General features: G+C 36.5%; 1 protein-coding gene across 2 annotated transcripts in view; it reads left to right on the top strand.

The window, feature by feature from the left end:
• Positions 1–784: 784 nt before the first annotated feature.
• Positions 785–17,775, top strand: part of LOC111635631 (BRO1 domain-containing protein BROX-like) — a 93,938-nt gene continuing 76,947 nt past the window's right edge. The window contains exons 1-2 of one of the 2 annotated variants that reach the window (XM_023380648.1): positions 785–978; positions 7,331–7,534. In XM_023380648.1, coding sequence (XP_023236416.1) covers positions 878–978; positions 7,331–7,534 — 305 coding nt within the window. In that variant the 5' untranslated portion in view covers positions 785–877. The remainder of the gene's footprint in view (positions 979–7,330; positions 7,535–17,775) is intronic. The other variant, XM_023380647.1, reaches the window with a different exon arrangement.

The following is a 17,775-nucleotide window of genomic DNA, read 5'->3' as shown; positions in this document are numbered from 1 at the left end:
TTTTAACTTCAACAATGTAATACATAAGTTGACAAAGGTCAGAATGTAATTTTTCATTGTAAAAATGTTTTCAAGTTGAAACCAAAATTCTGATAAACAAACTATAACTGTAATAAAAATATATAGGAGTACTTTATATTCTGCAAAAAAAGAAAAAACTACTCCGAATAAAAGTTAACAACGTGCTGAGTATGGTACGGATCAAATTGACCTGATAAGGACATGATAAATAAATAATCATATGGCTGAGAGTAGAGCCCTTCAAGACTAGTCTCGTAGTTAGATTATAAAAATATTAGTACTGTATATTGAGGGTTAAGTATTAGACTTATTGGTTTAAACTTGTATTTTGCCTTCTTTATAATAATTATACAAAGTCTAGAAAATAACTAAATTCAAGATGAAACAATCTAGATTTAGATGAGATAAACAGATTCTAAAGTGACAATCCTTTCTAACACGTGGTAGAGACTTCAATGTTTTGACTTAAAACAAAATGGCGGTCGATAGTACCCGTCGTTGCCACCCAGAGCGCTCTATCTAAGGTCACAGCCACTTTACGTAGTATATTATAGCTCGTTGTTTCCAAAAAAATACCGCATAAGTTTCATTAAACATACATTAAAACGAAATGAGTGGAAAAAGAGAAAGTCCTAATACGTTTTTAAAATAAAAATATCACTCATAATTTGTAATAATTAATTTAAAATGTTTATAAATGTTATTTTTTATAATGTTAAAATAAACATACATTTCTTAGTTTCAGACGGCGCTGAGAACAACCATTACGTCAAACAGTTGACGTTTGACACAATTTTGTGACGAAATTGCCATATCATGGTTGCGTCACAGATCGTGAAATCCTTCAAACATCAACATGGCGCATTGGTTCCACAGGAACCCTTTAAAGGCAACATCGCAAATCAATTTCGATTTGAAAATGATTGTCAGTGACAGTCAGGCAATAAAACTTTGCAGGTTTGTTACCTGACATTTTCAGAATTTATTATAATTTAAATAATTATGCTTTATTATATTATTAAATTAAAGACTCATGCATCAATATATTCAATTAAAGTAATTTTTAAGTTTATTGATTGATTTATTATATCAATAAGCTTGTTAGAGCAGAAATTCTTAACAGAAATAACACCAAAATAATAATTTAGATATAAAAATTGTAGTATATTTTAATGTATATTATGATGAATCATAGCAGCTTACAAAATTAAACATATTTTCAAATAATAAAAATTAAGAATTTTTGTAAGAATTAAGTATGAGCTACTCAAAGTTTCATGTTTTTAGTTTATGCTATTGTTACGAAAATATCATTTTGCAACGTTACTTTGAATTAAATCTTTACTTTGATCGAATGTAATTGTATTTTAATAAACCAATCCTAGACGGCCGGACGGCCGAGCGGTCAAAGTGACAGCCTGCCGCCCTGGAGGACTTCGGATCGAATCTGGACGGGTTAACGAATTCCCAGGAATTTTTCCGAGTATGGTCTGTTTGGATACGTCGGGCCCCGTCCCTCATAACCCGGCGGCCCCATTGTGGGCCAAGCCGAACCGAACCCATAATGGGCCTGCTGTAAGAGGCCCTTCTAGTGCCCGCAGGGCGGAAAAAAATAAAAAACCAATCCAAATCTGCAGAAAAGTGATTGAAAATAAAAAACCAATCCAAATCTGTAGAAAAGTGATTTTTTGTAATTGAATAATTACAGAGAAATTTGAATCTTTATATTCAAATTTATATAAGAAATATTTGCACAAAGAATTTTAAAATTGGCTTTCTGGTGTTCAGGTCAAAATTACCTATCAAGAATAATAATATAATATCAGATATTTATATTTTGGTAAATATATATATATATATATTGAAANATCAATAAGAATTACATATAGTTAAAAAAAAATCACTTGAGACTTGATATATGTATGTATCAAGGAAATTTTCTTACTTTTTACCATATATGAATGAACTTTCTGGTTTTATAGTAGGTGCTAAATTTTGCACCTACACTATTAGCTATATTTTACATTGCTTATTTGTTCTACTTTTTGGTTTGATATAATATGGCCTTTGTAGTTTTTCGTCAAAAAGTTATATCAAGCAACTAAAGTAATGATGTACTGTATTAATTTAAAAACATTTATGAATTTGCATTGTTTGGTTGGAATTAAAGTATGTACTAGCAAATTCATTTTGAAAATGAATTTTGTTTTTAATTGGATTTTATTTTAAAATCCAACAAAATACAAAATTATTTTAATTATTTATATATAAAGATATTAATTAAAAGTACAGTAATACCCCGAACTTACGCGATAGGTGGGACCGAGCGATAACTGCGTAAGTCGAATTCGCGTAAGTTGCGGTATAATTTCGCAATTTGTGTAAAATCCAAGTCGGATTTATGTAAGCTAATAAATGTTCTTGTTAATCTTATCTTGTCTTTTGATTCATTCACGGTTACAAGAAATCACCACATAGAGTCTCTCAAGTCTCCTTAGATATAACAAACACAGAAATTAATAACACAAAATAAATTGTAGCTATGCGTCAATTCCGCTCGACACGTCCGAGCATGTAAGCTGAACAATAGTGTGGGGGGAGTGAGTAATCAATAGTTGCGTGGTGCTTAAACAAAAGACGAATTGACGAGATTTGAAAATCGTGTAACTCCGGGTTCGCGTAAGTCAAGGTATTACTGTAATAAGGTTTATTGAATTATATTAGAAAAAACAGATTGAGTTAGAGGTGCTTCTTACCTTACTAAAAGTTAACTGTTGAAATCCAGGTAAATTATTTTTTTGCATCTGTTTTATCAATCTGTTTTTTAGTAAATGACAAAAATTTTCTGAAATTTGTCAAGGCTATAGGGCTATAATTTTGGAGATCACATTTGCCTTTCTTATATGTCATACTACAATATATATTAGAGTTCCAATTGTTTGGAATTCTGAAGTATAAAAGAAATTATTATACTATTCTAGCAAAAGTACTATACTATTTTAGATGCAATTTTTTGTTTTCAACTATGTTTAGTCTTCATTGAGTACTTACAGTAGGTGTATTAAATTGATAACATTTCAGACATTGTTATAAATATTTTTATATATTTCAATTTTTACCAAATTTTAAACCGTTTTAAATTTGAATTTGTTATTGCATATTGGTTCAATTATTGAACAATTGTAAATGTTCCAGAAAATTGATCAAATTGAAAATAGTTCGTTTGATTCTCAGCAATTCTCATCACTCTCAGCAGGAGGTGTTATATAATAATTACTATGGTTGTTGAAATTCTGAATATAAATGGTGTTTGTTTACAAAATCTGTGCAGGTGAAGTCATGGGTAACAGCTAGTTCTAAAATATTCAAGAAATGATTGTCAAATTCACTATAAGAAGCAATTTTCAAAATGCTTATTTTCAAAATGGAATTATATAGAAAATGATTAAGTCACAACAATATTTTTATAATTAATAAAGTTTTCAAAATTAATTAAAACAAAAGCACTTGATGTGTCAAAATTAGTGATGTAACGAATATTTGGTTACTATTCGGTATTCGGCCTGTTTGGCCTATTTTTCACTATTCGGCCGAATACTGAATATTTAATCATTATTCAGCCGAATACCGAATACCTAAAAACAGGAGTAATAAATAACAAAAACACAGTAAATTAATCATTTTGGTATTTAGATTTAATGTTATCGAGTTAGTGTTGTTTGTTTATATTTATTTATAACTTGTAACATGCACAAAATAAAAAAAGAAAATAATATTAGTCACATGTATTCACAATTTATAATTACAAAGATCAGGACACGTACACGTCTATCGTTGGAGAATCCTCATACATCTGAGGGTTTGACCCTGCCTAAGCTTTTTAAGCGCTCGTCTTTGCTCTTCCCTTTCTCTTTCCTCTATCGCTCTAATCCACGTATGCCTGTGCATACATCACAATACGCGCTCGCGATACTTTCGATTCGTCACTTTTCCGTTGTAGAGTTCCTATTTTACAATTACGTGACTCAGCCTGGTTATAACGGAGAAAAGAGACAAATAGGATGTCGATATAAGTCACAGTTATGATTTCACAGATTCGAGACAGCTTGATAGCCCGAACGGCCCCAGGGTTTCGCCCATGCATGCTAAGTGACTTTCATTACAAGCATTTAGCTTTCCGAAGTCTATGACAATAATTGTTTGGCATTGAGGGCCGCGAATTTCGTGCCAATAAGCTGCCTCGACTTGTTCGATTATGTTATCAACTCAATTTCATATTTATTTTCACATTTTCACTTCGCGGTCCTTCTCTGTTCTTCTTTCGTTATTTACACATGTAGGTCATTTCATTGTTATCCACATTTGATATAATCATTTATCACATACTTCCATGATGCTCTCGCCTGTCCGCTACAACTGCCAAGAATTAACGCGATTGGCGAAGCGTAGTGACAGTGGGCCAATAGAGAGCGGGATCCTTGCCATAATGCGGTTTGTGCGCCAATTTTCGTATGTGCGTTAATCGAGCCGAATAGTTTGGCCGAATATTCGGCTATTCGGCCACGCTTTTGGCCGAATATTCGGTATTCGGCCTGAGGCCGAATATACTATTCGTTACAACACTAGTCAAAATACAATAACACCAGCTTACCCAAGGAAGAGTATATCAAAAGAAGCAGTCTGCTCTTAGGTCTGTCAACTTTACCAGAATTTGCATCAGCTTTTATTACATGAAACATTTTGTTTCATAAGCAGAATGTTTTCAGTTTTATGGATGTCTTCCATGTCTCCACTAAACCAATGATATTGTATCTATCCAAAATAGATCTGCAGGACAAAATACCAAAATTTTCCTGTATATTGGCTGAAAGAAAAGACAGTAAATTATATTTAGTAATTTCTGTAGTGAGATTATCAAATTTTGGATACTGATTATTTATTATAAAAAAGATTCACTTTGAAAATTTATGCTTAGATAAAGAGAAAATAATTTATCTTACCATTTAATTTTTTTGTGTTGGACCAAAGAAATTAACATACATCTTCTAACTGTTGATCTACAGCATAAATTGGCAAACATCAAAATAAGAGAGATTTTTGCTTAAATTGTTAACATGTGCTTTCAAAATTCTTTAAGAATAGAATTTCCTAAGTTTCTAAACTTTAATTTGACTTCTGTGACCTCTTTTGGTAAAGTAGAATCAAGAGTTGTTATGAGATGTTTAATAAGAATATATAAATCCCTTTGAAAGAATTGGGATCAGCAGCAGCTCTAAATATAGGTGAAAAAAGATGATGTGTAGAGCCTTTTAAATTTTGTAGTATATTTTAGTATTTAAGTCATCAAGCTGGTAATTGTTGAAAATATAGTTCTACTGGTATCTGTTGCATCTGCATATCAATTATTTTCAAATTTAGAACTGATCAAGAACTACCTCTGATAAACAATACATTAAGAGAGATTTTTGATCTTATCCATTGAAATATTACTGTAGAACCAGACTTATTTTTTGTAATTGATTAATTCTATACTATTTCTGCTCAAAATATTTTAAACAATTTGTAGATTTTAGTTTTCCTAGAGATGCCATATCTTAGGAAGTTTTACCTTCTTTATTTCCTATTTTCTTGGTATTAGAAACATTGGACATTAAAGAGCCCCAAAACATTCTTTTCATAAGCTGCCTCAGGGATATTTTGGTGAGATCTTCAGAGCCCGAGTTTGATTCAATTCCAGAATGAAGAAATAAATTATTTATTAGTTTCAGGTTAATATCTAAACCTAAGAAATAACTTACCACTACAATTTATAGAAAACAAAATTTTGTTACCATGTTTGTAATATGGAGTTGATCATGTATGATTCAGAAAAAGTATACTAACAGCAATGGAAATTAATTTCAACCACATAAAAAATAAATCATTACAATTTTTATGCTGTATATTGTATATATTCTGAGTTATTGTCTAACTATCAGATGAACCTGGCATTGCTCAGGCATAAAGTAATGATAGTGAAGATTAAAATTATTAGTTTATAGTCGATTTTACCCGTTTTCACTGTGTGCAACAATTAGGTTTCCCTCTTCTGAAACCAATTAGAGAATTTTTAGATGGTCTAAAAATATGTTTGATTTCCCAGAAAAACACAGAAAATTGCATCTAAAATAGTACAGTAGAAGCCATTCCTCAGGTTAAGTCTTAATCCTCTCCCTCTCCCCCACAGAGGGAATTTCCAAAAATCCCTTCTTAGTGTGAATTCTCATTTCTTACCGTACTAAAATGTAATTAAAAACAAAAAATTGCATCTAAAATAGTACATTTTTTAAATTTTAGATAGTCTAATAAATAGGATTTTAACATTCTTGAATCAAGGTTGCTTGTTGTTCTCTATTATATGTGTTTGGTTAGCACAATGTTGCTGTTGAGAACGTATCATACAGGAACACTTTAAGAGGAAAAAGGTTGCTTTATTGACTTGGACGGATATGCATTATATCCGTCCAAGTCAATAAAGCAACCTTTTTCCTCTTAAAGTGTTCCTGTATGATACGTTCTCAACAGCAACATTGTGCTAACCAAACACAAACACAGGATTTTAACAATTTGGAGGGCTTATCACACCAAGGCCGACCGAAAAATAGACCAGATTTTTTACAAAAAAATCTAGTCTTTAATAATAACCTTCAAATTTAGGAAAGTATGCATTTTGGGTACAAGGGTCGTCAGCTTACAAATACAAAGTACCAACTTAGCACACATTTTGTAAGTATGATTTTGTTCAAAATACTGGTATTTGGATTAGAAGATTTGTGCAAGATGATTCTGAATCCAATACAATCTGCCAACCAATACACTTCTGGCATTGGGATCTGATATGTTATCCTCTATGCTGCCACCATGTATTATAAATGACTCAACTGATTGATAATACAAATAATGTAGATTATCATATTTTAACCTTAACTTATAATTATTTAACTGTAATGAAAAAATATATAATCTGTATTGAAACATAAAAGGAATTTTAATAAAGACTATGTAGTAAAAATTAAAACCACTAAAAAACTTAAAATGTAGCAATTTTATAATAAGTGTTAATGTTTTTGCCTGTTTAACACAGGCAATGTTAGAACTTATTATAAAATTGCTATATATTAAGTTTTTTTAGTAGTATTAATTCAAGTACACCCAGTTTTGAATGGTAGTACACTATGTAATATATATATATATATATATATATATTAGTGGCATGATTGCACCATGTGCCTGCTAGTTTAAATAAAATAAAATATTCAATTTTTCTTAGTGAACTTCGGCTTGCAAGAAATCGGCTTTTGGATTTATTATGTGATCCAAATAATAGTGTGGAAAATGTTGAAAATTGTCTGAACAACTATCTTTCTCTGCTTCAAGGCTTATTCATTGCTATAGATGAGAAAGGTGGAGAAAGTAAACTTCGTTATGCCATACGATTTCGATGGTCAAATACAATGCTTGGCAATGCTGCAAAGTAAGTTTAAGAAAATTATTTTAGTTTGTAAATCAGTTTTTTTATATTTAGGTTTTTCTATTTTTTTATATAAATTATTATATAACTTATAAAATATAATGATGAGCATTATCTTATTCTATAAGTTTCATTTTTTATTTATTTATATATTTGTATTATATATGCAAGATCAACTTCATAAATTAAATAATGAATTAAGATAATCATTAGTATAATATCTCTACTCATTTATCAGAGATAACATTAATTTTTAAAAATTTAAATTGCATTTTTAACACAATTACAGTCGACCCCCCATAACACTGTTGATTTTTCCATTTTATATGAATTTCATATTGTATGAGTCACTTAAATTTTACAAATACGTGTGCCAGGCTGTGAACGGCTCACGTATTTGTAAAATCTAAGTGACTCGTACAACATGGAATTCATATAAAATGGAAAAATCAATAGTGTTATAGGGAGGTCGACTGTATTTTAAATTATGATGCAAAGTTATGCTTATACAGACGCAAAGTTATGCTTATGCAGATGATGCACTACTGTTATTGGAGGGTAGGTCAAGGGCAGACCTCGAGACTAGAGGCAATATCATGCTGCAAAATATATTTGATTGGGGCACTATCCATAAGTTATGTTTTAATGTATTCAAAAAACAAAAGGTATTGTTTTTAATAAATCTGGACAGCCTAACCTTTATAAAAGACCTCCACACATCAAAATGAATGGCAACTCCATCAAGGTTGATCAAACTTTAAAATACTTGGGCGTAATGCTTGATTTCAGACTATCCTGGGATTGTCACATTGATTATATCACCAGCCGCACAGGACTTATTTTTCAATCTTTTGCACAGGTTGCTCGGAGAGAGTGGGGCTCTCAGCACCTGCATTATTTATTATTTATGATGCAATATTTATCCCTATAATCACATATGCTTGCGGGTCTTGGGACTGGGCATCACAAAAGGTGCATCCCAGACGAAAATTGGTGTCATCCCAAAGACGTGCACTTCTACTTATTGCTAAGGCTTATCGCACTGTCAGCAGTCAAAGTCTGCAAGTAATAGCAAAAAAGCCCCCAATTGATCTAACCATTATGCAAAAAGCAAGACTACAGCAGCTAAGATGGGGCAGGTCCATACGGTGCGGTTCACATACTATAACTCATGATGATATTGAGTGGGATTTTCCCTATGGTAATACAATGTTCCCTGGCACTTCTGTAAACTGCACTTTCACCAATATACAATCTGCAGATTTTGAAATTTATACCGATGGATTGAAAATTAATAACGCAGTTGGCTGCAGCTTTGTAGTTTTTGCTAACAATTTAGAGATTTACATTCAAAATTTATGCCTGAGCAATCGTTGTACTGTATTTCAAGCAGAACTATTTGCAATTTGCTGTGCCATTAAATGGGCAAATATCAATCTTCCAGGAACAACCATTCATTTGTATAGAGATTCACTTTCTGCCTACACTCTCTTAAAAAGCCTGAAATTACATCCAATTGCTGAAAATATTCGAAACCTTTTACGGACAACAGACTGTATTTTTGCAATAACATGGGTTAGAGCCCATCAAGGTGTGCAAGGAAATGAAAGGGCGGATTGCTTAACCAAACAGGCTGCAGAGAACACTGCTGCACCTTTTGAATATGATAAAATCAGTAAACAGACACTACAACGGCTGCTGTGGGAAGACACTCTTTCTAGGTGGCAGACAAATTGGGATCTTAACAGTGAACATATTACTTATCAGTTTATTCCTAATATTGCACATTTTTTTACACTTAAATGGTATATACCTAACCATAGTACCTGTGTGGTTGTAGCTTTCCGCCTCATACGTATTCGTATATTTTTTTTTTTTTTGGCTATTTTTCAGCCGTGTGAAATAAGGGGGTTGGCAACCTGGGAGAAGGGGGAAAGGTATTTAAGACGGACATTTACCGGTTAGGGGACACTCTCGTGCCGAGTGATATAGAGGAGTTGGTGAATGCAAAAGTGCTCCTTCCATTGTGGATTGGTTTTTCTTTGTTTGTTCCCGAAGCGGATTGGATTACAAGGAGTGAAACATCTAGGACTATGATATTGTAACGGTGAGAACATTTTACGTGTGTACCATTGTATCCAGTGGACCTTAGTGTAGTTGTACGAATATATATATATATAAACAAAAAAAAAAAAAAAAAAAAAAAAAAAAAACTTNTGACCTTTGCACTTGCGTCGCTTCATGAAGCACCTAAGCCACCTAACCTCACTGAGCAAATTGACTTGACTCACCTCCCTCCGGATCAGGTTGTAGGGGTACAGAAGCTCATCCAAGACTTTTCTGACATCTTCAATGAGGCGGTCGAAGGGCTTACCGGTACCACTAAATATATCCATGACTTTGAATTGTGCACTAGCACCCCAATATACACTCGACAATACCGTATCCCTCATACCTTCCTATCGAAATTAAAAGACAAAATCCAACAGTATCTAGAGGCTGGTATCATTGAACCGTCACTATCCGAGTGGAACTCCCCGATACACATTATCCCAAAGAGTAGCGGAGAAATTCGACTTACCCTGGACTTGCGGAAGGTCAATGAGGTCACCAAGGGACAAGATTTTCCCTTGATGAGAATTGATGATATTTTAGCCCAGCTGAAAGGGGGGAAGGTGTTCTCCGTCCTGGACTTAAATTCCGGTTATTTTCAGATACCTGTGGCCCCCCACCTACGGGAGGTGTTTGCCTTTACAACCCCTTGGGGTAAGTATCAATTATGCCGCATGCCCCAAGGGGGGAAGAACTCAGGACGTTACTTCCAGCGGGTAATGAATTCTATACTCTCCAAACATGTGGGAGTAAATTGTTTTGTATTCCAAGATGATGTTGTTTTATTTTCTGAAACTATGCACGAACATGTGGAATTGCTAAGAGACGTACTCGGCCGTATTAGGGAAGCTGAATTAGTTTTGCGGCCCTCAAAGTGCAAGTTTGCCGTGAACTCTGTCCGGTATCTGGGTCACGTGATTAACGAGAATGGGGTGACGCCAGATCCGGATAATATAAGTGCCTTTTTAAAGATACCGCAACCTAAGACGGTGAAAGAAGTAAGATCCTTCTTGGGAGCCCTAAGCTTCTACCGCCCCTTTATACGAAACTTTGCACACATCGCCCTGCCGCTCACCGAATTAACCAAAAAGGGGCGTCATTTCCAATGGTCAAAGGAATGTGAATATAGTTTCTGTAAGTTAAAAAACACTATCACTACTCCTCCAACACTGAAACACCCAGACTTTTCATCTGTGTTTCACCTGCACACCGATGCATCTGAATTCGCCGTGGGGGCCGCGTTACATCAAGCGTGCGGAAACCAACTCGCACCCGTCGGGTTTTTTAGCAAGAAACTTCACGGTGCCGAACTCAACTATTCAATCGTGGAGAAGGAGTGCCTTGCTTTACTTTTAGCCCTCCGTCATTTCCGGTTTCTGATATTAGGTAGACCAATAATCGTGCATTCGGATCATAAGCCACTTGTGTTCCTAAAGGACATGAACAATCATAATCGTCGACTCATGCGATGGGCTATTGAGTTGGCGGAATATGACATTAAGATGGTGCACATAAAGGGGAGTGATAACAAAGTGGCTGACTTACTCTCGCGCGCTCACAACAACTGCCATGATCAGCCTGAGGATGTGGGGGTGAATGTTAATGCAGTATCACCACTACCGGAAGATAATGAGAAAGGTCTAAGTGATTTGGTAACTGCATCTCAACAAACTGACAATCATATTCGTTCGATAAAAAACGCACTATCAAGTAGAGGGGCGACTGGAGTCCCCATTCACCTACGTGACTTTAAAGTAAGAAACGGAGTGTTGGTCAAGAGACATGTGAATCGACGGGGGGAGCATGTCAATTGCATTTATGTGGGTGACACTGCCCAGATCCCTGTTATACAACACTACCATGAAATAGGGGGGCATATGGGGGTCGAAAAAACACTAAGAAAACTTAGAGACACCTACTTCTTCCCCGATATGAGAACTAAAGTCAAGAGCTATATAACGTCATGTGGGACGTGCCAGCGCTTCAACCGAGTCACTCATAAGGCACCTGTCCAAGAAGTGACCCACCCTGATAACCCAATGCAGGTGGTTGCGGTCGATGTGGTTGGCCCGGTACCCGAATCCCGAAGAGGGAATCGGTATATTGTTGTGTTTATTGACATGTTCACTAGATTCGTTGAAGCAATACCGGTACCCGAGATATCATCCAAAACAATAGCTGATCTGTTATTTGAGAACATTGTGTGCCGGTACGGTGGGGGGCAGACCCTCATCTCTGACCGAGGGTCAAATTTGACCTCAAAACTAATGACCGACGCATGCAGGTTACTTGGCATCGAACGTAAGACCACCACTGCGTATAGACCAACATCTAACGGGACTTGCGAAAGGGCCAACAAGACAATCATCGAGATGATTGCAAAAATCTCTAATGGTGATAATGCCAACTGGGACGAGTACATCCCCCCTGCTTTATTGGCGTACCGTAATACCATCCATGGGTCGACGGGGGAAACCCCAGCCTTCCTAATGTATGGTTTCGATCCTGTGCTCCCAGGTGAATTGAGAGTTGACGATCCAGAAGCAGGAAGTGGGGGGGTCATAGAATATCGTGAGAGGCTAATGAGCAAACTTAGGGTCTGTCGCAGGGCGGCTGACAAATTTAGTAAGATGCAGCTAAGTGTCAAACGGGGGTACTGGAACAAGAGACGGAAGTTGAGAAAATTTAAAGTGGGGGACCTGGTGTTGGTGAGAAGACCATCAAAAGTTCATCATAAAAAGTTTTCCCCATGGTACTTGGGTCCTTTCCGTGTGGAACGCATACTCAGCGACGTGGTAGTCCAAGTCAAAGGAAAAAAATTGAGGAACGAACAGACCATCCATATCGACCGCTTAAAACCGTTCATCTGATCCAGAAACAACTATACGCCACCTAAAAAAAAAAGGGGCCAATCAACTGGACAGAGGGCAATTGTGACTGTGAGGATAATGAGGAGGTGGACCCTCGCCAAACAAGTCAACCAATTCAGTCCTACAGCCCTTATGCCGATGACCAACCCCAGCCTCAGACCTTAGAAGACCCGCACGACACATCGGAAGGTCGTGATCAAGCCCATGCAATGCCGCAAAGGGGTTGTCCTTATAACTTAAGATGGCGTCAGGTTGATTACGTCGCGCTGAATCGTGGGTACTATGTGTGACAAATGGTATTTTGTAAGGGGGTTTTCCCTATTTTTTTTTTTTTTCTCTTTTTGGGGTGGGGCATATGTGTGGTTGTAGCTTTCCGCCTCATACGTATTCGTATATTTTTTTTTTTTGGCTATTTTTCAGCCGTGTGAAATAAGGGGGTTGGCAACCTGGGAGAAGGGGGAAAGGTATTTAAGACGGACATTTACCGGTTAGGGGACACTCGTGCCGAGTGATATAGAGGAGTTGGTGAATGCAAAAGTGCTCCTTCCATTGTGGATTGGTTTTTCTTTGTTTGTTCCCGAAGCGGATTGGATTACAAGGAGTGAAACATCTAGGACTATGATATTGTAACGGTGAGAACATTTTACGTGTGTACCATTGTATCCAGTGGACCTTAGTGTAACTGTACGAATATATATAAACTTATAAAAGAACAAAAAACTGTTTCTTGGCATCCTTTCCCACGTGGTAATTCACCTACACTTACAATTAGCAAGACCTCTAAGTCTTACGATTTTCCACATCTGGCGTCCGCGACAGGATTACCACGTGGTCTATAATGGAGACAAAGACGACAGTGTGTTCGAGTGACGGCATGCAACCGGAGTCCACAATGAACATTCCAGGAAACCACAACTTAGCAGCAGTGACCCCAGTCGTTACGGGATACCTGGGGATGATCCCGACGTTTTCAGGTACTTTATCAGATAATGTATCCATCAAGCAGTTTTTCGATATTCTAGAAGAAGTGTCAACGATCGCCGGGTGGACGAGCGGGACCCGATTAGCCGTAGTCCAATCACGCTTGAAAGGAGAACCTTTCAACCTGCTGTTGGACTTACGGGAAGTGTACCGGAATGACTACGACAGAATTAAGACATCTCTACTAAGTAGCTTCCACAGACAGAAAGTGATTGATGGAGGTACATTGAAAGACTTCATCAACATAAGACAGAAACGTAATGAGTCAGTAGGTGAGTTCAAGGTTAGATTGTGTATATCGTTTGAAAGAATGGTCTGCGCGAACCCACACATGGCCGCGTTAAGAAATGAGATGTTAAGCAACCAATTCATTCAAGGGATAAACCCGGACTTAAGAATGAAACTGTTAGAGCGTGAACCAAAATCATTCGATGAGGCGGTCGAGTTAGCTGAGAAATTGGCGAAAATTGAGCAAGCCTGTGGGCTTAAAGAAGTTCAGGTAGGCGGCGTTGTGGTACCACCACATAATGATTCGACTCCCCCTGATAAGAGTAACATAGCTGGAGCAGAAATCGTGGCTCGTTTAGCTAAGTTGGAGGAGACTGTATCACAGCTGTCTCAGGTCGTTTTGGGATCAATTAGTGGGCCGGGTGAATGTAACTCAACGAGGGCCAATGTCACACCCAGTCGAGGTAGGAGATGTTTCGCCTGCGGAAGTAGAGACCACCTATGTGCCAACTGCCCGAAAAATTTAAACTAGAACGGGACTACCATAGCGGCCAGTATGGTGGTTCCGAAGTGGATATTCAACTGGCTAGTGAACCGGGCATTAACAACCACAACCTCCCATACATTTCCGGGGAGATCAACGGCCGTGCGCTGAACTTATTATTAGACACCGGTGCGGAAAAATCGCTTATAAATCGTTGTGAACTAGATCACCTAAAGGGTAGCTCCCTTAATACCAGCACTGTAAATGTGCGGGTGAAAGGAGTGTCAGGCGGAGTCATGAAAAGCAATATAGAATTATTAATTAAAGTGAGGTTAAATGATAAGGCGTTTCCCGTGAAATTTATCGTGGTGGATTCAACAATCTTGGTGGATAATCAGGGCATCCTGGGTATGGATTTCCTGCGTGCTTACCCTGAGATGTTACATAAGATTGCATGTCTCATGACTAGAGGAAGCCCTCTGACTGAGAAAAAACTGACCTTTGCACTTGCGTCGCTTCATGAAGCACCTAAGCCACCTAACCTCACTGAGCAAATTGACTTGACTCACCTCCCTCCGGATCAGGTTGTAGGGGTACAGAAGCTCATCCAAGACTTTTCTGACATCTTCAATGAGGCGGTCGAAGGGCTTACCGGTACCACTAAATATATCCATGACTTTGAATTGTGCACTAGCACCCCAATATACACTCGACAATACCGTATCCCTCATACCTTCCTATCGAAATTAAAAGACAAAATCCAACAGTATCTAGAGGCTGGTATCATTGAACCGTCACTATCCGAGTGGAACTCCCCGATACACATTATCCCAAAGAGTAGCGGAGAAATTCGACTTACCCTGGACTTGCGGAAGGTCAATGAGGTCACCAAGGGACAAGATTTTCCCTTGATGAGAATTGATGATATTTTAGCCCAGCTGAAAGGGGGGAAGGTGTTCTCCGTCCTGGACTTAAATTCCGGTTATTTTCAGATACCTGTGGCCCCCCACCTACGGGAGGTGTTTGCCTTTACAACCCCTTGGGGTAAGTATCAATTATGCCGCATGCCCCAAGGGGGGAAGAACTCAGGACGTTACTTCCAGCGGGTAATGAATTCTATACTCTCCAAACATGTGGGAGTAAATTGTTTTGTATTCCAAGATGATGTTGTTTTATTTTCTGAAACTATGCACGAACATGTGGAATTGCTAAGAGACGTACTCGGCCGTATTAGGGAAGCTGAATTAGTTTTGCGGCCCTCAAAGTGCAAGTTTGCCGTGAACTCTGTCCGGTATCTGGGTCACGTGATTAACGAGAATGGGGTGACGCCAGATCCGGATAATATAAGTGCCTTTTTAAAGATACCGCAACCTAAGACGGTGAAAGAAGTAAGATCCTTCTTGGGAGCCCTAAGCTTCTACCGCCCCTTTATACGAAACTTTGCACACATCGCCCTGCCGCTCACCGAATTAACCAAAAAGGGGCGTCATTTCCAATGGTCAAAGGAATGTGAATATAGTTTCTGTAAGTTAAAANAAAAAAAAGAAAAAAAAAAAAAAAAAAAAAAAAAAAAAGTAAAACTGTTTCTTGGCATCCTTTCCCACGTGGTAATTCACCTACACTTACAATTAGTGAGACCTCTAAGTCTTACGATTTTCCACATACCACACAGCTCTTGACAAATCATGGAAACTATGCGAGTTATCTTGTGAGATTTGCAAATAGAAATTTTAATTTGTGTCCTAAATGTCTGGTAGAGGACGGCACTAAACATTATATTTATGATTGCATAAAAATCGAACAAGAGATATTAGAACTTCGACTTTTACTTGAGGAACATGGCATCACATGGCCTTGTAGGTTATCAGACATTTGGATTACTTGTGACATTTACAATGATTTTAAAAGACTAGCTAATAAAGTTAACTTTGTTACTCAACATGCTATCTATGCTTAGTTATTTTGGCATTCAAATTAAACTATACATTTTGCAACCGACTTGTAATTATTGGCTATGTTACTTGATAGATGTTTAAGATGTCTGTGATATTGTATTGTTTTTATAAGATATTCAGGTTGATATTAGGCTTGTTATTCAATACTTTGCTTTCACTTTGTCTAACATGTTCTATGTTTGTTCTCGGTGATGGCTGATGGCATACATCCGAATAAATGCTGTTCTTTGTGCTAAATTAATTGTATATATGTCAGACTTAATTATTTTGCTAGTCTTTTGACCACACAGGATGGAATTTTTTTTTTTTTTCACAAACCTTTGCACCACATAATGTGCATACACATTCTTTAGACTTTCGAAGGAAATCAGCCATAATTTGATATGATGGCTGATATGAACTTGTGTAAATCTGTGCTTGTGACTATTATTAGAAATACAGTAGCACGTCGATTATCCGAAAGTCAATCATTCGAAAGAATTCCAGTCGGCAAATTTAAATTTTCGCCAGTGCTGTGGCGCTGCAATCTTTGGCTATGTCTTGGGCTACTCAAATATTTTACATTTTTGATACTAAATTAATTTCTGAAGTATAATTTTTTATTGTTTTTATATTTTTCAATATATTTATTTTGTTCATACAAAATAAAAAAATAATTTTTAACGATACAATAGTCTTTGTTAGGCTTAACATCGACGAAAATTCAATGCAAAGCGACACGTAACGGAGAAAAATGTCAAGATGGGATAAATTAATATATTTTTTTGTACATAATCGGTTATCCGAAACATCGATCTTCCGAACAACCCCAGTCCCCAATTGATTCAGATAATCGACACTCTACTGTACAAAATTATTATTCTACAAGTTTTTGTGCTACATACACACCTGCCAGAAATTCAACCTGACAGCGGCTGAACTTTTGTCGGTTGAAATGGATTTATGTAATGTGTCTTTTTTTCACCGTTGGATGATGTGCACTGCTTCATCTCATGCTATTCTACCTTAGTTTGGCTTCCCAAGGAGAATCAACCAAGACATTAGTGAATCTGTTGAAATGATCTTGTGTGAAATTTGCCTACTTCTTCTTCAAGTAATGCAAATCAAGTCTCTACATGCATCCTGTGCATATTTCAGTCATATCAAGAACTCAACTGGCAGCTAAAGGATTTCATCGGTTGATATGAACTTGTGTGAAATTTGCCTGCTCTTTCTGCAAGCAACACAAATCAAGTACAGTAATTCTATGCATCCTGTGCATCTTTTAGATAAATCGGGTACTTCAATTACAGTTACAGGATTTTGCTAGCTGATTTGGACATAGATTATGGATGGAGATTATCATTGATTGAAGTAAAACTTTTGTGCAGCTTGCATTCTTGATGTAGTGTACTCTAACTTGTTTACTATATTTATTATTATTAATATTTGTTATTTTAATTACTGTTTAATCATTATTTAACTTCATTAATTAATTTTGTTCTATTGTATAATATATTTATAATTTTATTAATTAACTCTGTGTTACTTGCATAATATATACTATATATGATTGTTCTGCATATTATGATTACTCATTTTATTATACATGTATTAAATGTTAATTGTGGGGAC

This window comes from Centruroides sculpturatus, unplaced genomic scaffold (assembly GCF_000671375.1).
Source record: "Centruroides sculpturatus isolate CEXI.00-Female unplaced genomic scaffold, Cexi_2.0 scaffold1025, whole genome shotgun sequence".
Taxonomy (NCBI): Eukaryota; Metazoa; Arthropoda; class Arachnida; order Scorpiones; family Buthidae; genus Centruroides; species Centruroides sculpturatus.
This window is presented reverse-complemented; position numbering and strand designations above follow the sequence as displayed.